A 23,122-nucleotide genomic window follows, 5' to 3' on the forward strand; every position below is an offset into this window, starting at 1 on the left:
GTCTCACCGTCCTCCCCCCCCGCGTCCCACAGTGCGCAGCGCCGAGACCCGTCCCTCCCCGAGAGGCGCCGCGGTGGTACGTCCCGCGCATGCGCGCTTTGCGCCGCCGCCGCGCGCGCCCCGCCCCGTGACGCACGCGCGACCCCGGCCACTGCCCCGCCTCGCGCGCATGCGCACCGCCCCTTCCGGGCGGGTCCCTCGCGCGCGGCGGCCAATGAGGGGCGGTGGCGGGGGCGCGTGCCGTGCGCAGGCGCGGCCGTGACGTCGTGCCCAGCCGCCGCGCGCGGCGACCCTCCGTGACCGGGAGCGCTGCTCGCGGCCCCCGCGCGCCGCCGGTGAGTCACGTGGTCCGAGCCTCCTCCCCCCGCGGCCCGCCCCCGCCTCGTCCCGCCGGTCCCGGGCCCCGCCGCCCCCGCCCGCCGCAGGCCCCGCGGGCCCGGCCAGCCCCGCCGCCTCCCCCGCCCGCTGCCGCCCCCCTGCGCCGCGCGGGCCCTGCTCCGGTCTCCCCCGCGCCGTGCTCGCCGGGGACCCCGGTGGCGAGACCCCCCCGGGCAACTCGGCGGTGCCCGGCCCCCGCCCGGCCGTGCCGGGCAGCCCCCCGCGCCCGCCTGGTGCCGGTGCCCGCGCCCCGCGGCACCGTTCCGCACCGCCGCCTCCCGGCCCTGCCGCACGGCCCGAGGCACCTCCCGGGCGGCGGCCCCGCTCCCTGCCGCCCCCGCCGGCACCGGGCCCTTCTCCCGCATGAGTCCCCTCCCCGCGCCCTGCCCGCCCAGGGGGGCCGGTCCCCGGAGGGCGCGCGTTGCCCCGGGCTGGGGAAAGCCGAGGGCGACCTGGGGCGAGCCTTGGGGGGCCACGGCGCCGGGCTGGGGGTGGGCAGGGGCACCCCGGGGCGGTGGCAGGAACCTCCCCGGCGCCTCATAAAACCGCCATACCTCTGCTTCCCGGGGGCCGTGCCCGAGCACACACCGGGGCTGCCGGGGGTGACACCCTGCTCCCCGCCACGGCCCGGGCCTCCGCGGCGCAGTGCCCCCCGGGAGCACGCTCCAGTGTCGGTGTGACGGGCTGCCCTCGCTTGGCCGGGATTCTCCAGAGCCCAAATTCTAAACAAAGTGTGGAACCCCCGGATCACTGAGTCGGTGTCGTGTCTCCCTGAGGGGAGATAAAACCCCGCGATCCGGGGGGAGCGGCCGCTCTCACCTTCCTCCGGCCAGCTCCTGGGAAGTGCTTTTCCCCGGGTCGGCCGGCTCCCTCTCCGGCACAGCTGAGAATCTGGGGGTTGGGGGAAGGGGGCTTCTCTGCACTGGGCACTACTGGTTTTTTCAGGGGGTACAAAACACGACCATCTGCTCGTGTGGATCCAAACGAGGGCAGCTGGTGTTGGAGCCTCATAGTGGGCTTAATCTAACGGCCACCGTCGCTCCCTCCAGTCGGGACAGTGGTTGGTCTGTAGCAGAGCGCTTGGGTCCTTCATTCCTCCTGGTTTCTGAGGTCCAGCCCAGGCGGGGGACGGTTACGGTGGCAATTGGGTGGAGCCGATGGGCTCCAAGGGGAGAACTCCGGTTCCAGGGGCCATTCACGGCTGTCACGGGGCTCGTTGCTTCCCTCACCGGCGGCTGCCTCTCGTAGCGCCGCGGTGAGCGGCTGGAGCTGCTCCTCGCCCACTGTGGTTCTTCCCTGTGAAATGGGGCTAATCCCGTGTAAACCGACGAGGCGGGCAGGGAAGGAGGGCGGGAGTGGTGTAAGCCACAGATCAGCACCGAGGGGTTGCCAGCCCTCGAGCTGTTGTCCGCAATAAAGTAATTGTCCTTTTACTGTATCTTATTCACCTTAAACAACCTCTGTTCCTCACTGCGGGAGGCGCGGTTATGCGAGGTGTAGACCATGTCCCCTGAAGCCGGGAGGGCGGTGGGGGAAGCCTAATTCCATCCAGTTTTCCGAACTTCCCTGCAGAGTGTCCGGTATGCGTCGCCGTGCATCCTCCTCCTGTGCTAGAAGCAGGAAGGTGTCACCAAATTGTGGCATTGAGGCAGGGACTCCTGTTCAGGTGCAGCGCTGAGCACAGTCGGGCCTGAGCTCTGCGTCACCGTGGTGGGGGCGATGAGAAAACTGTCTCCTGTGGGGAGACCCCACAGCTCTGTGTTGCTGGGGGGGTCCCGGTGTTTGCTGCTCCCTGTGCCATCCCGCTGACGGCTTTGCCTTCCAGCGTGTGTTCTGCACCGTGGCCCGCGGTGTCCAGCCCTGGTGCCTGGGGTGGAAGATCCCCCTTCAGCTTCTTGCCAGCCGGGCTTTGTGGCCATGGGACCCCTGCGGCGGGGGGTGCTGGCTGGAGCCCCCTCCCCATCCCGCTGGTACCTCTCCCCGCGGGAGGATGGGGAGGGCAGCGGAGGCAGGTGACATTCCCGCGCTGGTTGGTCGGGGCCAGCTGTGCGGCCAGCAGGTTTGAGGGCGCTTTTGCTCTCTCTGGTAATTTTTAGAGCCTTAAAGCTCAGCAGCAGGTGAGATCTGATTGTGCAACCTCAAGATTAGCAGAGAGGGGCCTGTGGGGGGAGAAAAGGGAGCCCTTGGGCTCAGGATGGCCTTCTTGCTGGGGCTCAGCGGTGGGAGGCAGGGGGTGCCGAGGCTGAGGACACAGTGAGCTCCGGAACAGGCTTCTCGCCCGACAGCCGGGCGTAGCTACCCAAAACAGAGGGGAACAGCCAAAGCACATCCCGTCTTTGTGCGATCCGGCACCTGCCCTCCCTGGGAGTTGCCTCACGTGGAAGGAATTGTGTGTGTGTGTCTGAGCCGCGCCGTGGGAACCTGGCCGGTTTGGGGCAGGCGGGTGGCGGGGAGGTGACGCAAGCTTGGGAACCGGTAACCGAGAGCGAGCTCTCCCCTCCCCGTGCTCCCGGCCCCGGGCGGTGGTGAGAGGCGGCCCGTCTAAGGGAAGCTGGTAACGTTGGTGTGCGTTTCCTCCTTCCAGGGGCAGGAGCGCACTGAGGAGCTGCCGTGGTTATCGACAGCCGCTGAAATAAGGAAGGGAATGTTGCGAGCTGGTTAGACATGTTTTCCCCGACCCAGCAGAGGTGGGGAGAGCCCGGTGAGGCGTGTTCTCGTGTCCCGGCTGATGCTGCAGAAAGATTGAGCCACAAAGCGCCCGGCTCTTCAGGCTACGTCTGGGTCGGTTGCGGGAGAAGGCGGCGAGAAGGGGCTCGTGGCAGACCCAGAAAAGCCAGGTGGGAAGGAAGGGGGCTGTGCGGGGCTTCAAGAAGCAAGCACTGGGAGAAGAGGAAATTAGAGTGAGATGTTACAGGGCCTTCACCAAAGAAAAGGAGGCTCAGTCTGAAAGAAATGGAAGGTGGCAGCGGTCGTGCTTGGAAATGCCCTGAGGGAAGGAATTAAAAAGTGAAGGAAGTCCCCAGAAATGCAGACGAGGGGAAATAGAAGCAGCCCCTTGTATGAGTGGAGGGAAAGCCTTGAGACCGGGGAAGAGTGCTCTGGAGGTGGCTGTGCAGAGCGGAGCCAGGAAAATAATCTGAATGAGGGGGTGCTAGGATTGGAAAAACAGGTGTAATTCCCAAGGGAGAGGGAAAGGGGAGTCACCGGTGACATGCAGGCTGGGCAGAGCTTGATTGGGGGAGGAAGGAGCAGGGCTGAGCCGAAGGCAGGTCTGGAGAAGCTGGGAGGGAGGAGTTGCTGGGCTGGAAGTGGCAGAGGGAGAGGGATCGGGGGCAGGAGCGGAGCCCGCGTGTGCCTCAGGTAAGGCGAGATGAGCCTGGGGCTCCTTCCAGCAGGGGCGGCTGTGAGTGGCCTTTGTGGATGGGGACAGAGTGGCCAGAGAGACAGAGGGTTTGGGAAGAAGGTAGAGGGAAAGGAGGGGTTGGTAGAGCAGAGGTAGACGGGTTGCAGGGCCGCAGAAGGGGAAGGCGAGGGAAGAAAGCGCATATTTGGGAGAATCCGTGTGAGTGTGGCCTGAATGGGCATAATCTGTGGGAAATCAGGGTGGATTTTGCTTGTGTTTCTGCTGGACACCAGGGTAAATGCCAGGGATAGTCAGGGTGAGGTGAGACATGTGGTTTAGCCCAAAGAAAAGAGAAAAAGACACCTTGAAGATCGCACAGCAGAGATCCTGCCCCCCGTGCCATGCTGCACCCTGGGTGGCTTCAGCATCCTGGGTATCCCCATCCACAGGGGGTGGGACCCGCTGCCTACTGGCTGGGGCTTGGGGGCAGCAGCTGAGCCCTCCGGCAGAGTGGGCGCTGGGGCTGGGGGGCTCCGGAGGGCCCAGCACGGACGGGGCTCCAGGAGGGACCCTCTGGGATGGGCTCGGCGGCCGTTCGGGGGTTTGAGGGCTTGTGGGGTGATTCTGGAGTGAAGGCGGCGAGGAGCTGGGGGATGTGTTTGCATTGCTTCTCGCTTGGGTGCCGCTAATGATGGCGCTCGGGATTTCTCCCCCACACGCAGTGCTTGCTCAGGTGGAGTGTCCCAGGAGCAATTATCTTGGCTCGCGCCTTCTCTGTGCGGTGAGGAGCTGGCTCCCGCGCTCCCCGGTGCTCATTTCTGCACTGAGCCGAGCTGGCACGCAGACCTTCCCAGCGGCACGGCGCACCAGGTCACCCGTGCGAGGGGCTGGAGCGCTTGGATCTGTGTCTCCGTCTTCAGGTGGAACGTCAGGGGCAGGACCCGCTCGGGGAGGCCGCTCCGATGTCGCGGGCAACCTCTGGGGAAAGGCGGAAGACACGCTGATGGGGCTGGGCGAGGAGCAGGGTGGAGAAGGGCTCTGGAGGAGGAATATCCCAGGAAAAAGCTCCTTTGGTCTGACAGTATCTGTTTGAGTTCAAGGTGTGGCTTTGTTTTCATGGCGGAGCCTTTCAAAGGGCTGGGGTGTTCTGTTACAGCAGATGAGCGTGTTAGCAGATTGCTCCTGCTAAAGTAATTAGCAGTGATGTCATCTTTAAACTTCCGAGTAACCTATCCCTAGAACTGCTGCCCGCCCGGACCACAGCGGCAGCCAGCTCCGGCCAGCCCTTCCCTCCATGGGTGATGGCGCAGCTTTGCGGGGTGTCGGGATTTTCCCCAAATCGTGCATCTCTGGGGCTCATTCTTTTCTCTCGCTGAAGCTCAGCGCCATGTTTTGGGGGGCAGAGCGATGGCGGGAGCTGCTGCAATCCGGGAGCTCTGTGCCGGTTGTGAAACCGCCACTTTCCCTGGTGTTACTCTGAAACTCACCGTGGCCGAGAGCTGCCGCCAGGTGAAACCAGAGCTTTCCCCAGCATCAGTCCAGCATTTCCTCTCGGTCACAAGGACAAAAAAACCCAACAAAACCAACTCGGTTTGAGAAGTTGAGCTGCGTTTCTGCAAAGGAAGAGCTGCTTCGTGGTGGGAGCGGTTTCTTCATTAGTCAGCCAAAGTGACTGACGCCTTGTTTTGTGACTGAACCGATTTAATTGTAATATATTCTTGTCATTAAACGTGCCTTTAATTTTGTGCTGCAGTTCTCTCGCCCTTCGTGAGTGTTTAGTCAGAACTAGGTATTTTTCTGTCCACTCCAAAGAGGGGGAAAAAAAAAAAAAGCTTTGGGAGGAAGAAGGGGAGCAAACTGGAAGGAGACAGTGCAGGAGTCGCCAGGGCACAGCGCAAGTGAGGCAGCGGAGCGGGGAACGGGTGACAAGGGAGGAATGGCTGCCGTGGCAGTGACAGCAGGTGCGATACCATCGGCGTCGGGCTCCTCCGGCGGCTGACGTGGGCCCTGGGGTGTTTGGAGCTTGGGGCAGGTCAGTGTCTCCTTCTGCCTTTTCCAGAAAAGTTGGGTTTTCCGTGTTTTCTGTGGCGCTCCCTCCTGCATCCCCATGGTCAGCCAAGGGTGGCATGTTGCCAAAACAGCCGGGGCTACGTACTGAGAACCCAGCGCTCCTTCGTCCGGAGCTACGAGTGCCTCCTCCGGTCGGGGGACTCAGGTTCTCCACGGCCTCTCCCGCCTCCTGCCTTCCAGGGGAAGGGGACGAGATTCCCGGCTGTCTCTTCCTCCCGCGGTCTCCACCCTCACATTAAGTCCCCAGGCCTCTGATCGGCCCCTTCGCCGTCGGCTCGGGCCGCACCTGCGGAAAGGCAGTGGGCAAGCAGCTGTGGGGTCCCTCATCTTGTTCAGGGCTCAGCATGGATTTCTCAGGGGGTCTCCGGTGGGTGGGTGCCTCGGCTTTCTCTGCAGCGGGGCCTCGGGGTGGGGAGGGAGACGGCAGAGCCGCAGCCGGGCCCCTGTGGCTAATGACGGCCTCCACGGGGTGGTCATCACTCGGTTCTGCTGATGCTGGGTGACGGGACGGGGGCTGCAGCGTCAGCCTGTGTCAGAGCTGGGCTGGGAGAGCGGCATCGTGCTGAGGGGCACCTGCCAGCGGGGTTTTAAATCTACCGGGCGCCGTTTCCATCTTCCACTAAATGCCCACCCCATGTCCCGGGGAGCTCGCTGTTACTTCAGGGAGTGGTTTTACGTGACCGTGTCTCTTCTCTTGCTTTGCTAATTTTATTTTTTTTTTTCTTAGGTGAGCTGTGTCGTACCAGATGTCAAGTTTTAATGATTTTATGTAGTTTTTTTTTAAAAGACGAGTGGATTAAGGAAGAAGAATTTTACTGAAGGAAGGGGAGGAAAAAAATGGAGCCATTTGGAACAAACTGAGATCTTCCCCTGTACCGCTCAGGCCATGGGTGAGACAGACCTATTCAGCATCGTTTCCACCATCGGTTCTCTTCTGGGCTTGTAAAAGCGCTCCCTGAAAGCTCTCCTCCGGATCTCTCTGTTATCCTACCCTGCGCTGCTTGGAAATGGTTGCTGCAGAAAAGATTTAATGAAATTTTCGTCAATTCCCAACCTCCAAGTGGATACTAAGCCTGTGGAAAGGCCTGGGGGGTCAGGAGAAAGGAACAAGTAGGAAGAGGACGAAAACACACAATCCGGTGGACCTTCCCCTCCCGCCCCCCTCGCAAAGAAAGGATTTACAGCTCAACCTTGCACCAGCTGTTCCTCGGCTTTAACAGTCAAGAGAGAAATAAATAAAATTAAACGGCCACCGCCAGCCAGCCAGTCCCGGATCCCGGTGAAATCAGGGAGAGTGTTCCTGTGACCCCCCCAGCGAGGGGGAGGAGGAGGAGGAGGGGGCACAGCAGTGCTGGAGGAAGCTGGGCAGATTGCTTGCGAGACAACCCCCCTCCTCCCGAGCATCAACCGGAGGGGGCTGCAGCACATCAGGGGGCGGATTAAAAAGGAGAAGTGGCTTCCTTGAGGCTCCCAGAGTGGCTTTTTTTGCAAGAAGTTTACCCATATCTTGCTGTTTCCCAGGGTGCTCACTGGGTGGGAAGGTGCCCACCCAGCTCCTCGCTTGCCGGAGCTGGGAGGTTTCCCTGCCCCGTGGTGCCGCTGTCAGCCGTGGGGACCTGCTTTTTGCAGGCTGTTGCCTGACGCAGGAAAGCTCATGAGGGCTCTTGGTGTTCCTGCCCCAACGTTTTAAGTCCAAATCCGGTTCTTCGTTCTGAATTTTTAATGTTTTTAACCCCGCTTCCCTGCACCCGCGAGCTCTCGCAGGACAGAGCGTAGTGTGGACGCCTTTCCTGGGCCTCCAGAGACTGCCGTGGACTTCTCTGGACCCTCCACCCCGGTCGGAGCTGGCCCTGGGAGCAGGCGCGGAGGCCGGGTAGCGGTTTGCCCCCATCCCTCTCCCCTCCCCTTCTCGCCTGGCTCCGACTCCGCTGGGCCTGGGCTATGCTGCGGGGCGGACCCCCCACCACAGCTCCAACATGCCAGCAGCATCTGGAAAGAGATTCAAACCCAGCAAATACGTCCCGGTCTCGGCTGCTGCCATCTTCCTAGTGGGAGCCACCACCCTCTTCTTTGCCTTCACGTGAGTCCCAGCCAAAGAGCGGGGAGGGCAAAGGGGGACCCGGCCCCTCCGTGCCGTGCCATGAGGTTGGGGGGCAGAGACCACAGGGGGGTTGTCCAGCAGAGGAGCTGTGGCTTCTGGCTGGACTAAAGCGGGGATGATGCGCTCTGGGTGCGAAGGGATGGCCGATGGAGTAGCCCTGCCATCCTGGGAGCACTTCAGCCTCAGCTGGACCCGTTTTGCTGGGTTTTCCCGTGAGATGAGCCAGAGGAAGCGGGGCACGGTGGATCCAGGGCACAAAGGTGATGAGGGGACTGGAACATCTCTCTCATGAGGAAAGGCTGAGGGACTTGCGTCTTTATAGTCTGGAGAAGAGAAGACTGAGGGGGGATCTTATCAATGCTGATAAATACTGAAAGGGTGGGTGTCAGGAGGATGGGGCCAGGCTCTTTTCAGCGCTGCCCAGCGACAGGACAAGGGGTAAGGGCACAAACTTGACCATGGGAAGTTCCATCTAAACACGAGGAGGAACTTCTTTGCTGTGAGGGTGGCAGAGCCCTGGCACAGGCTGCCCAGAGAGGTGGGGGAGTCTCCGTCTCTGGAGACATTCAAACCCGCCTGGATGCGTTCCTGTGCCACCTGCTCTGGGTGAATCTAGGTTGGACTAGATGATCTCCAGAGGTCCCTTCCAGCCCCGACCGTTCAGTGATCCCAGTGAGGATCCTTGCCACCGCTCGGCTCCAGAGCCCGGCAGCCGCTCCTCTCCCGTTCTCAGGTGTTTGCACAACTTGCTCGTCTCACTGGCAACTCACTCGCGAATCAGCCGGGCTGGGAATTCGTTTGTGACCTATAGGTGGAAAATGGCATGGAAAATGGCATAGATAATTTTCTCCTTCAGAGCAAAGTGAAGTGGTTTGGTGGACTGGGGCAGGCTCCGTGTTATTTTTAGGGTTTTGTAACTGGTTTGTGAGCCACAAAGGAAAGTTCAAGGAGAAGCACTCCGGCCCCTGCATGGGTCTCTCGCTGCTGTTGATGTCAGCTTTGCCCTGAGGACACCAGGGTTCAGTATCTCTGGAGAGGACCCGAAGGAGGTGACCTGCCAGCGGAGGGGAAAAGCCAGGCTGTAAAATGGTACCAGTCACTGGAGAGGGCCAGACCCTACCGTAGGGATCTCCCTGGGCTGGGAGAGGGGTAGGGCTGCTGCTCACCCTAACATTTTCACTTCCCGGGTGACAAATAGCTCATTAACAGTCGCTGGGGGCCGAGCTGAGCTGGTTTGGGGTGATGTTGGGGGGGCAGGACCTGGGGGCACTGAGGAGGCAGCCGGGCTGTCGCTGAGCCCCACAGGGACCTGCGCTCCCTGCTCCAGCGGCCAAGGCACGTGTGTGCGGGGCAGGAATGCCAGACCAGGGCGACCGGGACTGGGTATCAAATCCCAGAGTGCTTCTGGGGCCGGGATCTGAGAGGGGATGCGTTTGGGGTGTCAGCAGAGAGATCTGTAGGTAAGACGGGTGTTTCTGTGTGCTCACACCGTGGAGGGGTTGATGGTGGCTCCGTGCAAAGGGTTTGGGATTGTCAGGGCAGTCCGGAGACATGCCGGCCGCTGGCCTGGGGCGCAGGCAGCCACTGGCCCGGGCAGGGCAGAGGAGGCAGTGGATGACTGCTGCCTGCATCCCCTCAATGCGGTGCATGTTGGTTGTCTCCCTTCCTTCCTCCCTCCCTCCATCCAGCTGCCCCTGGCTCTGCTTTGCCTCTCGAGCCTCCCCCTCCCTCCCTCCTCTCCCCATGCCTCCTCTCCTCCCCTGCCCCAGCGCACGCTGGTCTGGAGGTGGGCAGCCACAGTCTCACTGCTGGGCTCTGTCCCTCCAGCCCTCTGCGGGGAGGCAGGAGATCAGCCCAGATCCCTTTGTCCTTCTCTCCTCTGCCCCACAGGGTCCTGGCCGGGCAGAGAAGGGGGTGCAGCCCCTGCTCCCGGCAGCCTCTCCCGCTCCCTGGGGTGGCTTCCTCTTGCGGGGCACCATTGCCAAACTTCTGCGGGGCAAAAACCATTGTTAAACCTAGGGGCATGGGTTAGTGGTGTTTTTTGTCAGTGTTGGGCTGGTGGTTGGACTTGATGATCTGAGGAGTCCCTTCCAACCCGGGCAGTTCTATGATTCTGTGATTCTAATTGTGCCCCGGCCAGAGCTTTCCCTGCCGAGGGGTTTTACTGCCAGGGCTGGCATTAGCCAGGGCTGTTGTTAGCCGGGACTATGGGGTTTTACTGCTGGGGCTGTTGTTAGCTGGGGCCGGGGGAGGCAGCTCCTCCTGAGAGGCAGAAGGGCCATACGTGATGTCTGCTGCCGCTCCCGGGACGGAGCCATCACTGGCTGGAAGGTCACCGTGGCTTTAACGCCTGGCAACCGCCAGGCAATAAAAGAGTAATTTGACGACCAAAAGACAGAGCGGGTTTGATTTACTCCTTCCAGCTGGTGGTGTCGCTCAGAGGCGTGCAGGCTCTGAGCGTGTGCCGGGCCGGCGTGGCTGGCAGCTCCGAGGGTGGAGGTTTGGCTGCTTCGGGCTGTCAGACGCCCGCTGGAAGTCGCTGACTCCATGCGGCCACTCCAGGGGGATGAAGGAGAAGAGGAGGGAGCGGGTGATGTTCCCTGAGCCGCTGTGCCTGGCACACCGTGACCCAGGGGGGACAGGCTTTGTCACTTTGGGGGGGAATAGCCCTCCAGCCCACCCCCGTCCTTGCTGCTGTGTCCCAGCCGGTGGTGCCTGGCTGGAGCCGTCGCCACAGCTGCTTATCAGCGAGCAGCATGGTGCGAGGCAGCGCCGGGAGCAGCGCCGGGGCCGTGGAGCAGGTTTGTTCAGAACAGGAACACCTGGGCAGGGTCGCTTTAATTGTAGGTCAGTGGATGTTATTTAACCTACTTTGAGACACCAAATTAAATCTCAAGCGGAGCGGCGGGGTGCAGGGCACTTTCACACGGGTCGCTCAGTGGGGAGGCGGCTGCGTGCTGGCCGGGGAGGGTTTCGCTGTCAGCATCGGTCCCAAAGCTCTTACTCTGGGAAGTGAAATGGCAGCTGTGAGGTGGGGGGGCCCCAGGACACCTCCAGGCAGAGAGTGGCTGGAGCTCGGCACGGCTCTCCTGAAAGGTCCAATTGTGTTATTTCTAGTGTATCCACCAGACACCTTTTGGTCCATCCGCACTGGCCCAGGATTTGTATCTCTGGGCCAAGAGCTCTATTTAATTTAACTAGGAGATGCTGCAGAACACACGGCCGTTGAAATGATCTGGGGCTGATTGCGCTGGAGGGAGCAGGCAGCTGGGAGAGGGGCTGCTCCCGTCCCCGCTCTGGCAGCAGCTGGGGGTCTCTGTCCGGCTGGGGTCTCAAAGAAGTGCTGCTTTAGGACCAAAATTCCCCCCTGGGGTCGCTTTGTCCATTCCTCGGTCTTCCCCATGGTTTATACTGATCCCTGCTCCTGGTGCAGCCAGTCTCAGCCTCCTCTTCCCTCGGGAGGAGGGAGCACCCGGGGGCTCTGTGGACACCGTGCCCTTGGTCGGCCTCTTCCTTCTCTTGACCTGGGCTCTTGCTTGTGGCCATGGCTCAGCAGGGCTTTGGGGGCTGTGTCAAAGGCTGCGAAGTATAAACTGTTCCTCACAATTAGGTGAATCTGTCTGTAAAACCTCTGACCCCGACTTTTCCTCCCATCCTCGCAGCTGGGAAGGCTTCGAGGGAGCTGCGCTTGTTGGGGCAGGAGCTCTCACCTCTTCCAGCACTGGTGGAGCAGAGAATGGAGAGGTGTGAGGACACGGTGGGCTGCGGCAGCTTCTGGAGCCGGTGGTGCCTCTGGCACACGCTGGGACACACAGTCCTGGTTGGATCCGCGCTTGTGGGACCGCGGCGGTGAGCAGGGGCTGTGTCGGCAGCAAGGTCGTCAGGAGAGTCCAGCCCTCGGAGAGCCCGGCCCTGGCACGGTGCCGGCCCCTCCGGTGCGCTGCGTGGCCGGTCGGAGTCCAGGAGTGCAGGCAGGGCGGGGAAGGCGTCCCTGGAGAGGGCAGGGGACGTGGGGTGGCTCCGGGCACGCGGAGGGGAGGAGAAGCCAGGCTGGGGAGTGACTGGCTTCTCCTGGTGTTACTGGTGGCAAAAAGCCCGTCTCAGATCCAGATGTGACTCAGTTCGCCCCAGGTTCCCCGATTTCTCTTATGTGCTGCCAGAGACGAGTCTCGACAGCTCCTCCAGCGATGGGCGTGCTTTGCATCCCAATCTGCAGAGGGAACTTGATGAGTTCTCCGGGACCTGTGTGGCCATGATGGCGAGCAGCCTTCCTCCTCCTCCTCCTCCTCCTCCCCCTCCTCCTCCCCGGCTGCGCCGGGTGTCAAGGCAGGGTCTGCAGCCCCGTCTCTCTGTCTGGGAGAGCAAGAGGCAGAAACACGTCGGTGCTTTGATACGGAGGTTTCCGCTCGGGGATGGGCCGCCACCTTTGCTCCCTGCGCTGCAGAGGACCCTGTCCCCACCGCGGGGGGGCTGGTCTCGGGGAGGCAACTCCCCTGTGTTCGGGGCCATGAGCACAGATGCCAGCAGGCGGTTTGGTTCGAGTAGCAGGTGGTCTGTGTATCCTGAGGATTCCTGCGTCCCTCTGGCGTGGGGGGTCCCTGGAGAGAGCTGGGGGGGCGGCAGGCGGTGGGCTGGGAGGAGACCCCCAGTGGTGCTCAGCCTGGGGCTGCCCTCATGGCTGCGGGTCCTCCTGGCCCTGGGGAGGGTGTTCTACTTGCCCTGGCCCCTGAAATCCCAGCCCCGTTGGCTCTGCGTCCCCGGCCGGTGGTGCTGGGTGCGGAGCAGCCCTGGCCCTGTCCCGCTGCCGGCAGCTGGCGAGACCTGATGAGGATGGGAGCTGTAGCTGGCCCCCGGGCGCCGCGCCAGCTTCTCCAATCGATTCTGCTTTCTGGAGGCTGACATTCAACCTTCCACCTGCCTGCGGAGTCTGGCAGGTTGGCTCTTGGAGAAATCGGGGTCCCGCTTTAGGGTTTGCAGCCCCCTGGCGTGGAGGCTGGGTTTGGAGGACGCGCTGCAGCGAGTCCTCTGAGCCCCCAGAGCAGAGCGGGGCTGACGAGGGGGATCGGTGACCCCAGGCAGGTCCTCTGTTTGATCCGTTGGCGTCATTGGTTGCCCTTTTAACGCTATGGCAGCGGCGTCCTCAGTGCCAAGGTGTCTGGACGCTGCTGGTGCTCCCTTAGCTAAAGGGTCGGTCTTTCTCATGCTGGGGGATCTGCTGGCCGCCCCCCGGGAGCCGTGCTTCTCCCTGCTGGGGAGGGTTCAGTGCCCAGACGGCACGGGAGGTGATGGGAGAGGCATTCCCTTCCCCAGGAAGGCCCCCCTCTCTGCCTGCCCCGGGGCTTTTCCCCTGTGCCAGCGCCGCCAGGGCAGCTCAGCCCTTCCCTGCCGCGCCAGGGCCCATCTCTCCAGGACGTGGGCTGTGTGTGTGGCTCAGCCTCGCTGCATTGCCCTCGTGCAGGGAGGGCTGGCATGCGGCGGGTCTCCCTGGCCCCCCTCCAGCCCTTTCAGGCAAAGATTTGGGCTGGGATATCCCTTCGTAGAGACAGGACCTCCTTGCTCGGGGTGTCTGGGGCTTTTCCTACCTTTAGGGCTCATCTGAGTCCCGCCTGCCCCTCTCCTCTCCTGCTCTTACCCGGCAGAGAGCAGAGCCGGGGAGGCTCCTCTGGAGTTGGGGTGCTCAGCTCGGTGATGTGGGGTGCTTGGCTCTGCCTTTCCTTTGGGCGAAGTGACTTTATGAGTGGCCACCTTCCCCTCAGCACTGTGTCTGTGTCTGGTGCCCAGGGCAGGGGAGGAGAGAATCATAGAATCTTCATGGTTGGAAAGGACCTTTGAGATCATTGAGTCCAACCAAACAACCCCCTCCGAAGGGGCTGCCCCTCCAGGAGGGCAGAGAGCAGCCCTGCCGCGTCCCTCGCAGACAGGGACAGCAGCGGCGATGAAGAGAGGTGGGGGCTAACGAAGCCACCCATCTCCTTGAAACCGCACCACTGGCATGGCCCCGGTGCTGGGAGCTGCGGGGATGGGCATTTGCCCCTTGCCCAGCTCTCCTTCGGCTGCTGGGCCAGTACCCACAGGCTGCGGCTCCCTGCCTTGCCAGCCTGCCCTGCCGCAAGTACCAGTTTCCCCTCTGCGAGACTGGGAGACTTTCTCCCCTTCGTTTTCTGCAAGCCACTCAAGCGTTTCTTGCTGGTGCTGTTGGGTGGGTGGCCAGGGGCAGCCCCGGCAGCAGCTGGCTTCTGGGGGCGGGTGGGACAAGCCCAGTCCCCGGGCACAGCCCATCAGAGGGGCTGGGGAGGCTGGGCGAGGTGTGACCTCCTTGCTCCTGGCGTGGCTTCCAGTCCCACAGCAGCCGGTCGTACTGGGCTAGCTGGGCTCGACGCAGCTAGCGTGTTCTTCCCTTGCTCAGGCCTCGGCCTCGCGATGTCACGTACGTCCCGTACCTCCGCGGAGCTGCTTCCCAAGGGTTTCGGGGCGCAGATTGGAGAGGGCTCCTCCTCGCCGGCCCATCCCAGCTGCTCTGCGGAGGATCCGCCTGGCCAGCTTCCAATGGAGATGGCGGAGCCATTGGGGCTGGTGCTGGGCGGGCTGTGGAGGAGCCGCTCCCCGCCCTGCGGGAGAGCTCGTGGAGATGGGGAGGCAGCGCCCAGGGTGCCCAGGAGAGCGCGGGGGGCTCCCGAGCAGCATGGAGGAGCGGGGGGGTGTGGAAGATGTTTTGGAGAAGACAGTTTGCAGGTGCAGCCCTGGTCTGGTTGCAGGGCTGGGGCCGGGAGGTGCTGCTGAGGGTGGAGGTGCCCGGCCCCGCGTCGGGCGAGGAGGAGCAGAAGGAGGAGTGTGCTGGGTGGCAGAGCAGGGCTGGCGTCCCGGTGCACTCTTGCTGGCCGGGCATCTTGTAAAGTCGAGAGGGTTTGCCCTCCCTCTCTCCTGTGCCTGGACCGGGACCGCCTTGTCCTTGTCCCTGGCCGGCGCAGGGCTGGTCCTGCTGCTGCGTCCCCCCTCCCCGGGTGCAGGGCATGGAGCCGTGCCCGGTGCTGGGTGCGCCCTGCCCGCCTCTCCCTCCTCCGCTGCCGGCTGGGTGCCGGGGCAGGTCTGCCCGCTCCGCCAGCCCGGACCCATCTCATCTCCTGCCCGACACTCGCCTGGCACCATCCCTGTCCCCTCACACCCCGTCCCCCTCACCCAGGGCCCTGCCAGCCCTGCACTGGGCTGAACTGGGGGAGAGCCCTGGACCAACGGCTCATTCACCATGGCAGGAGAGGGGCTGCCTCGCTGCTGACAGGACCCGTCCCCCGGCTGAGTCCCAGCAGGTGGTGGTGGAGGAGGGGACAGGACCAGCGCCTGCCCCTTCACCTCTACCTGCTCGGGGGCTGCGGGGGATTACGGCGCTGGCACCATATGTCACCCTGCCTGCGAGCCCCGCGCTCCGCTCCTGCTGCCTAAATCCATCTGCGGTTATCGCTGCGGGGGGAAGAGAGGGACAGATGCTGCCCTAGATCTGCGGGATTAAACTCCCAGCAGCAAAGCAGATTAGGGTATTACTCTGGCGCCTCTGAGGGGGAAGCCCGTTGTCCCGAGCCCGTGCCTGCCCGGGGCCAGGGGACAGCGGTGATTCCCTCACCGTGCTCCCACCCGGCCCCTCGGCCAGGCCCGCAGAGGAGCTGGGTGCTGCCCGGGGACAGCTGGTGCAGTGACGGGTCCCCACGTGCCACCAGAGTTGTCTCCGGGCTGATGTGAGGAGCAGGAGCAGCTCTGGAGGCACCAGAGCTGCTGCTGGTTTTCCGTCCCCTCGCGGGGTCCCCTGTGTCCCCTGTGCTCACGGGTGTGACACATGAAAGGTGACACCTGGGTGCTTTGTGGCCGGATCCCTCCTGGTGTCCCCTGTGCCGTCGGCCTGGCTCACCCCGCTATCGCTCCCTGCGGTGACGGGGTCCTGCACCAGCGGCGCCAGTGGGGCTGCAGGTGCACGGGGCAAGCGGTGGTTTTGCTCCGTAAGGATTTGCCCGAGCGCTCCTGTAGCAGCCCCCAGAGGCGTCCCCGGGGCGGGGGTTTGGCTGGTCTTGGCAGGGGTCTGGTTGCACCGAGGTCCGTCTGCTCCAGGTGCAGCTCCAGCTCGGTGCGGGGACGCTGGGGAGAGCGAAAGGAAGAGCTGGTGGCAGGGAACCTCCCGGAAACACAGCGGGGATGTGGACTTCCCGTCCGGGCCACCACCGAGCACGGCAGGAATGGCTTACAGGGACGGCTGTGTGCTCAGGGGACACAATTAGCTGTCAGAGCTCAGTGTCCCCTACCCGGGGCTGCGCGAGGAGTGACCCGTGGGACAGGGCCCGGTGTCTCACTGCTTTTGTGCCCGCAGGTGCCCGGGGCTCAGCCTGTACATCTCCCCTGTCATTCCCATCTACAATGCCGTCGTCTTCCTCTTCGTGCTGGCCAACTTCAGTATGGCCACTTTCATGGACCCTGGCATATTCCCGCGAGGTGAGTCTGGCTCTGCCCGGGAAGTGTCTTGGATAGAGCTGCCTCCTTCCACCCTTCCTCCGAGGTAAAGAGGATTAACAGACCCCGAACGGCTGGAGGAGAGCCCTCCATGCCCTGCCCGGGTGGGACCGGGTGGTGACACACGCTTTGGGGACGGTAGCTCTGGGTCCAGCACCCAGCCTGCAGGACCAGGCGTCGGGAGCAGGGGGAATCCTGGCACCCCGTATTGGGTACCCGGGGCTCAGGCGGGTGTCATGGCTTCGGGGCAGGGCCTGGGCGAGCCCCCCCGCTCCTCTACCTGTATTTGGGGGTCCCCGGCCAGTCCCTGTGCCGGGTGCGATGGGCCTGGTGACAGAGGAGGGCGATGCCAGACGCCTCCAGCTCGGGGGGGCAGCTGGGCCCCGGCGCCACCTTCCCCCACGCCCTGACGCTGTGCTGGGGTTTCCCTGTCAGCTGAGGAGGACGAGGACAAGGAGGACGACTTCCGAGCCCCGCTCTACAAGACGGTGGAGATCAAGGGCATTCAGGTGCGCATGAAATGGTGCGCAACCTGCCGCTTCTACCGGCCGCCGCGCTGCTCCCACTGCAGCGTCTGCGACAACTGTGTGGAGGTGAGGAGCCGCCGCGTCTCGATGCCTCTCCCTTTCCACATAGAGTTTAATATGTAGCACGGGCAGGAGGCCCTGGCAGCCAGGCCCCTCACCGTGTCTTCTCCCCACCGACAGGAGTTTGACCATCACTGTCCCTGGGTCAACAACTGCATCGGGCGGCGCAACTACCGTTACTTCTTCCTCTTCTTGCTGTCGCTCACCACACACATCATGGGGGTGTTCGGCTTCGGCCTGCTCTACGTCCTCTACCAGGTGGAGGAGCTCTCCGGTGTCCGCATGGCGGTCACGTATCCTCTGCGCGGCTGCGGGAGCGGGGACGAGGCGGGGGAGGATGGTGGGGCTGGGGGCAGCGTGCTCTGGGGCAGGGCTGCGGCTCTTCCTTAGCTGCCTGCTGACAGTATGGTGGTGATGTGCGTGGCCGGCTTGTTCTTCATTCCCGTCGCTGGCCTTACGGGGTTCCACGTGGTGCTCGTGGCAAGGGGCCGCACTACCAACGAACAGGTATGTCTGGGTGCTGGTGCAGGGCTGCTAGCCCCCATCAGGCCACATTGGGGTATGTTTAGGGGCTCCCTGAGATGAGACAGACGTGGGGAGGCTGGATTCAGGCAAGGGGGGGCCACTGAGTCGGTCGGGGGCTGGAGCACAAGATGTCGGTGAGGGGAGACTGAGAGCACCTCGTCTGCGCAGCCGGGAGACGGGGGATCTTTGCTGCGGCTGTTGGGAGGATGGAGCCGGGCGGGCTCCTCTCAGGGGGCAAGAGGGGACAGGCACAACTGGAAAGAAGGCAGCTTCCCGTTAGACATTAGGGAAAGAGTTTTCCCCCTCGAGGGTGGTTGAACGCTGGAACGGGGACCCGGAGAAGGGGGAGTATCTCCAAGTATCTCTGTCCCTGGAGACTGCCATGAGTGAGCTGGACAAACTGGGCAGCCTGGCCTGGCTGGCTGGACCAGGGACCTCCGGGGGTCCCTGCCTGCCCCGGTACGCTGCGATGCTCCTCCTCCTCCCACAGGTGACGGGCAAGTTCCGCGGCGGTGTCAACCCCTTCACCAACGGTTGCTGTAAGAATGTCAGCCGGGTCCTCTGCAGCTCCCCGGCCCCCAGGTGAGCCTGGCACAGCACGGTGGTGCCCCCCTGGCCCTGCAGCTCCCAGGCAAGTGGCCCCAGCCCGAGCTCCAGGCCCTGACCTTCCTCCCGCCCCTCTCCCTAGATACCTCGGGCGCCCCAAGGCTGAGCAGACGGTGCTGGTGAGACCCCCCTTCCTGCGGCCTGAGGTGTCGGACGGTCAGATCACTGTCAAGATCATGGACAACGGTATCCAGACAGAGCTGAAGAGGACGAAGGTGAGGAAGGTGGGGATTAGCGGTCCCTGCATTGGGGCCCTCCATGGAGCCCAGGGGTGCAGCCCTGCATCCGTGAGTAAAGAACCAAGTGAGCCTCGTCACATTCCCGTTGCCCTCTGTGTCATCTTGCTCTGTGTCCCCACGGGACGGAAACCATGTCCCTCCCATGCGGCAGCAGCCACATGAGGCTTTGCACCCTCCATTGCCCTTCCCGGTCCCGTCCTTCCCCCTCGCAGCATCCCACGGAGGTTCCCCTTCCTCAGCACTCCCCAGCACCCAAGGCACGTGCCGCCTTCAAGCGCTCAGGATGGCCTGGGAGATGGCAGTGAGAGCCCCCGAATGCCACTGCCCGCTCCCTGCCTGTCCCGGGGGGGGGCCGAGGTCTCGGCACCCCTCTGACCCTCCCTCTGCGCTTTGTCTCTGCAGTCCAAAGGAAGCCTGGAGGTGACGGAGAGCCAGTCTGCTGACGCCGAGCCGCCACCCCCACCTAAGCCAGACCTCAGCCGCTACACGGGCCTGAGGACACACTTAACCCTGGCCACCAACGAGGGTAAGGAAGGACGCAGGGTCCCAGGCAGCCGCTGGGAGGGGAGCCCAGAGCTGCGCCAGGCAGAGCAGGAGCCAGGGCCGTAGGCGGAACAGGGCAGACCTGAAGCACATCAGCACCACCGCGTTGTGGGGCAGGACGTGCCTGCGTCTCTGGGCTGGCATATGTGGCCCCTTGCACTTGGAGAAGCCATTGGGATGCTTACAGCCAGCTCTGCTCCGTCGCAGAGGAGCAGGAGGCCGAGCCGAGGCAGCGCGGTGCCTGTCCGGAGCCGCTGTGAGCTGCGACGCGTGGGCGGCCGTGCTGCAGGCAGGCGCAGGAGCGTCGCCCGGACGGCGGAGGCGAAGGAGTGGTGGGCCTGGCTTGGCAGCAGAGAGCACATTTGTGGCAGCCTGCGTGACTCGCTTTCCCCGCTTCCCTGAGCGCCAGCGAAGCAGCGCTTGGAGCTGCCGGCGTGGGCTTGGCGAGAGAGGTGGGATGTGAAGGGCAGAGCTTGGAAGCAGCCGCTTCCTGCAGCCGGCCAGAGGCCTCTGCAGCTCTCCCTGTCCCCCGGCCGGGCACAGCCCCGCTGCCCAGAGAAGGGCTGTGCCATGTGTGTCCGTGGGGTGATGGCCAGCAGGTCCATGGGGTGCCCGGGCACCCACTGACACCTCCATGCAGCGCACGCCCCACCAACCCCAGGCTGTCACCCAGCTGGGGCCGCTGCAGGGGCATGGAAGTGTCAGCCCCAGACACATGTCCGTGGGGACATGTTTTCCATCTCGCTCCGTTTCATCCGCCCCCAGTGCGCCTCTCCTCCAGCCTGTCCCTCTCTCTACCTCCGCCTCCCTGGTCTGTCCGCTCCAGGCTCCGAGCCGGTTCTTGGGGAGGGAGGGCAGGGCTCCCGTGGCGTTCCTTCCCCTGCACAGCCCCGGGGAGCCGCCACCTGTCTGAGCGTCTTTCTCTCGTCCCCCACCTGCAGACAGCAGCTTGCTAGGCAAGGACAGCCCCCCGACACCCACCATGTACAAGTACCGGCCCGGCTACAGCAGCAGCAGCAGCTCGGCAGCTTTGCCCCACTCCACCAGCGCCAAGGTAAGGCCGTGCCCGCCGCCACCTCCCTGAGGCCGAGCAAGGGGGAGCCCAGCCTCCAGGGTATCCCGGCATCCTGGGGGAGGGTGCGGGAAGGGCATTGGGAGCTTTGCGGGGGCCCCGTCTTCCTGCGGGTGAGTGCCGATCTCTGCCCCTCAGCTGAGCCGAGTGAACAGCCTGAAGGAGCCCAACTCCATCTGCGAGAGCAGCCGCAAGCCCAGCTACCGCTCGGAGCCCAGCCTGGAGCCCGAGAGCTTCCGCTCGCCCACCTTCGGCAAGAGCTTTCACTTCGACCCGCTCTCCAGTGGCTCCCGCTCCTCCAGCCTCAAGTCGGCCCAGGGCACGGGCTTCGAGATGGGCCACCTGCAGTCCATCCGCTCGGAGGGCACCACCTCCACCTCCTACAAGAGCCTGGTGAACCAGACGCGCAACGGCAGCCTGTCCTACGACAGCCTGCTGACGCCCTCCGACAGCCCCGACTTCGAGTCGGTGCAGGCGGGCCCGGAGCCTGACCCGCCGGTGGGCTACACCTCGCCCTTCCTCTCGGCCCGCATCGCCCAGCAGAGAGAGACCGACCTGCACGGCCGCTTCGCCGCCGCCATCTCCCCCAAGCACGCGCCACCCCGCGAGCCCTCGCCCGTGCGCTATGACAATCTCTCCCGCCACATCGTGGCCTCCATCCAGGAGCGGGAGAAGCTGCTGCAGCAGCCGCCGCCGGCCCCGGGCAGGGAGGAGGACGCGGGGCTGGCGGACTCGGGCATCCAGTCGACGCCGGGCTCCAGCAACGCACCCCGCACCAGCTCTTCCTCGGACGATTCGAAGCGCTCGCCCCTGGGCAAGAACCCGCTCACCCGCCCGGCCCCTCCCCGCTTCGGCAAGCCCGAGCCCCCCCGGGTGCGCTCCCTCGGCTCCCCCGACCAACCCGCCGCCCCCCACCTGGGCAAATCCGTGTCTTACAGCAGCCAAAAAACAGCCTCCCAGGCCGGCGTCCCCGAGACGGAGGAGGTGGCCTTGCAGCCATTACTGGCACCAAAGTAAGTACTGGCCACGGCTGCCTTGTGCATGGGGCAACCCGCAGCCCCACAGAGGGGGGTCCACAGAGCCATCCACAGCCCCACAGAAGTGGGGGGGCCTCGCCAGGACACGCTGGAGGGATCCTGGTGGCCCCTCCAGCCCCCGGCAGCAGCAAAACGCCCCTCACTGGGGAGTGATGCTGCGCGTAGGCTGGAGGAAGGGCGAGGGAAATCCTCCTCCTCCTCCTCCCAGCACAGAGCTGGTGTCCCCCCAGACGCCCCCCTGGGCCTCACGGGGAGCTGGAGCGGCGTGTGGGTGCTGCAGGTCCCCGGGGCTCCCTCCTGGGGGTCCTGTCCTGCCCCCACCCCGCTGCCTCCCCCCTCACACCCGTGTCCATCCTTCCTTCCCCCCAGGGACGAGGTGCAGATGAGAACAGCCTACAGCAAGTCCAACGGGCAGCCCAAGAGCCTGGGCTCGGCCCCCCCGGGCCCGGGGCAGGTGCCCCTCAGCAGCCCCACCCGTGGAGGAGTCAAGAAGGTCTCTGGCGTGGGGGGCACCACCTACGAGATCTCGGTATGAGGGGCATGGCCGCTCGCCCCCGCACCTGCCTCCCGAGGGACGTTCTGCGGCCGGACACTCTGCGGACTCCAGGGAGAGCCGGGACGGGGGGGACGGGCCAGCAGCCCCCAACGCTTTTCTCTTTCTGCGCCCCCCTCCCCGGGACTCGGGGGGCTGACACACACCCGAGCAGGGCTGCTCCGCTGCCCCCCGCCCAGGACTGCCGCCCCGGCCGGCGCGGGGGCTCGGGGGCCACAGCCTGGCTCCGTCCCGGCTGGGCAGCCGCCCGTGGGCCTTGTGCAATCACTCGCTCGCCTAGCGTGGTAGGAACGGATTGTTTTTAAACCAGAATACTTTTTTTTATTATTATTGTTACGGATTCTATTTTTTTTCTCTTTCTGAGTTATCAGGTGTGTGTATATATAAATATCTATATATATAAATATAAATATTAAAAAAAAAAAAAGCAGAAATGATATATCTTACCCAGAGAGAGGAAGAAACTGCGCCCTCCGTGCCCAGGGCCTGACCCCCACCTCATCCCTGCTCCCGCAGGAGGGATGTGGGGCCAGGGCCGCCCCCCGCATTGCTGGGATGAGCTGGGGGGCTGCTCTCCCCCAGGCGGGGCCGTGGGGTGCCCCAGCGAAGGCCAAGGTGCTGCTCCCCCACCCCAGTTCCTGTGGAGCCTCCAGCCCCGGCTCCCTCCCGGGGGGCCGAGGGCAGCCCCCTCCCCAGACCCTGGTGCCAGCTGCCACCCGTGGGCGCTGGACGGCACCGAGAAACACTCGCGGGCTCCGGCCTTTCCCCACCTGTGGTTTTTTTTTGCTATTTTTATGTTTCCCCAGGGTTTGTGTTGGTTGGGGAGGGGGGGTTGTTGGTTTTGTTGCCTTTTTTTTTTTTTTTTTTTTTTTTTAAATGGGTCTGATGGGGTTTTCTTGCTGTCACACGGTTGTTTTTATTTCCATTTGGGGAAGAGGAAGGCCAGCGGGGCATGTTCCCCGTAAAGCAATATTTTCTCATCACATGCCAAAAAAAAAAAAAAAAATTGCAGCCAAGGAGCCCAGTGCTCCCCGTCCCCCGCCCCTGCCTGGGCAAATGGCCCTGCAAAACTTCAGGCACTACTTGACTCTTTCTCTACGGCAATATCTCTCCCGTGGCCTCCGCAGAGCCACACCATTGTTTTTTTTATTACTATTAGCCATTTAAAAAAAATGAGGAATAAAAGGATATTTAATGAGCCACCCCAGCAGGCATGTGTGTGCTTTGTTTAGCGTCCAGGGATGGAGGAGCCCCCACAGGGCTCCTGCCCTTCAGGGTCTCAGCCCGTGCTCCCTCCGCTCCAGGGGCAGAGGAGAGGGGCGGCTGAGGAGAGCCCAGCCCAGCCCCCTTTTGGGGAGGCTCAGGCTGCTTTTGGGCAAACCCTGCTCCCGCAGAAGGTAAGTTTTTTCAGGGCACAAGCAAAGTGGCTCTGGGAAGGTGCCCCAGGAGCTGAGGAGGCCCAGGCTCCTGCCTGAGAGGCTGGGACCAGAGGCGGCCCTCGCCATGGCTGCTTCTGGAGCTCCTGGTGCCGATGGCAGCCCCGGGTGCTCTGCCAGCAGCCACCGCCGCATGGGGACA

The 23,122-nt window shown here is 63.6% G+C and overlaps 1 protein-coding gene across 3 annotated transcripts; it reads left to right on the forward strand.

Annotated features, from left to right (window-relative positions):
- The first annotated feature begins 221 nt into the window (after positions 1-221).
- On the forward strand, positions 222-22,751 carry ZDHHC5 (zDHHC palmitoyltransferase 5). Of its 3 annotated transcripts, none has more exons than XM_074586744.1 (12): positions 222-335; positions 6,519-7,871; positions 16,243-16,364; positions 16,818-16,975; positions 17,090-17,262; positions 17,374-17,476; positions 17,985-18,076; positions 18,183-18,315; positions 18,742-18,865; positions 19,824-19,936; positions 20,093-20,967; positions 21,361-22,751. In XM_074586744.1, the coding sequence occupies exons 2-12, from the start codon at positions 7,768-7,770 to the stop codon at positions 21,524-21,526; spliced, it is 2,163 nt and encodes a 720-aa protein (XP_074442845.1). In that variant the 5' UTR covers positions 222-335; positions 6,519-7,767; the 3' UTR covers positions 21,527-22,751. The 3 variants fall into 3 exon arrangements, with proteins under 3 accessions (XP_074442845.1, XP_074442847.1, XP_074442846.1); XM_074586746.1 differs by lacking the exon at positions 222-335 and adding an exon at positions 3,682-3,738; XM_074586745.1 differs by lacking the exon at positions 222-335 and having other exon boundaries at positions 6,131-7,871.
- Positions 22,752-23,122: the final 371 nt, after the last annotated feature.

Source organism: Larus michahellis, chromosome 4 (genome assembly GCF_964199755.1).
Source record: "Larus michahellis chromosome 4, bLarMic1.1, whole genome shotgun sequence".
NCBI classification, from domain to species: domain Eukaryota; kingdom Metazoa; phylum Chordata; class Aves; order Charadriiformes; family Laridae; genus Larus; species Larus michahellis.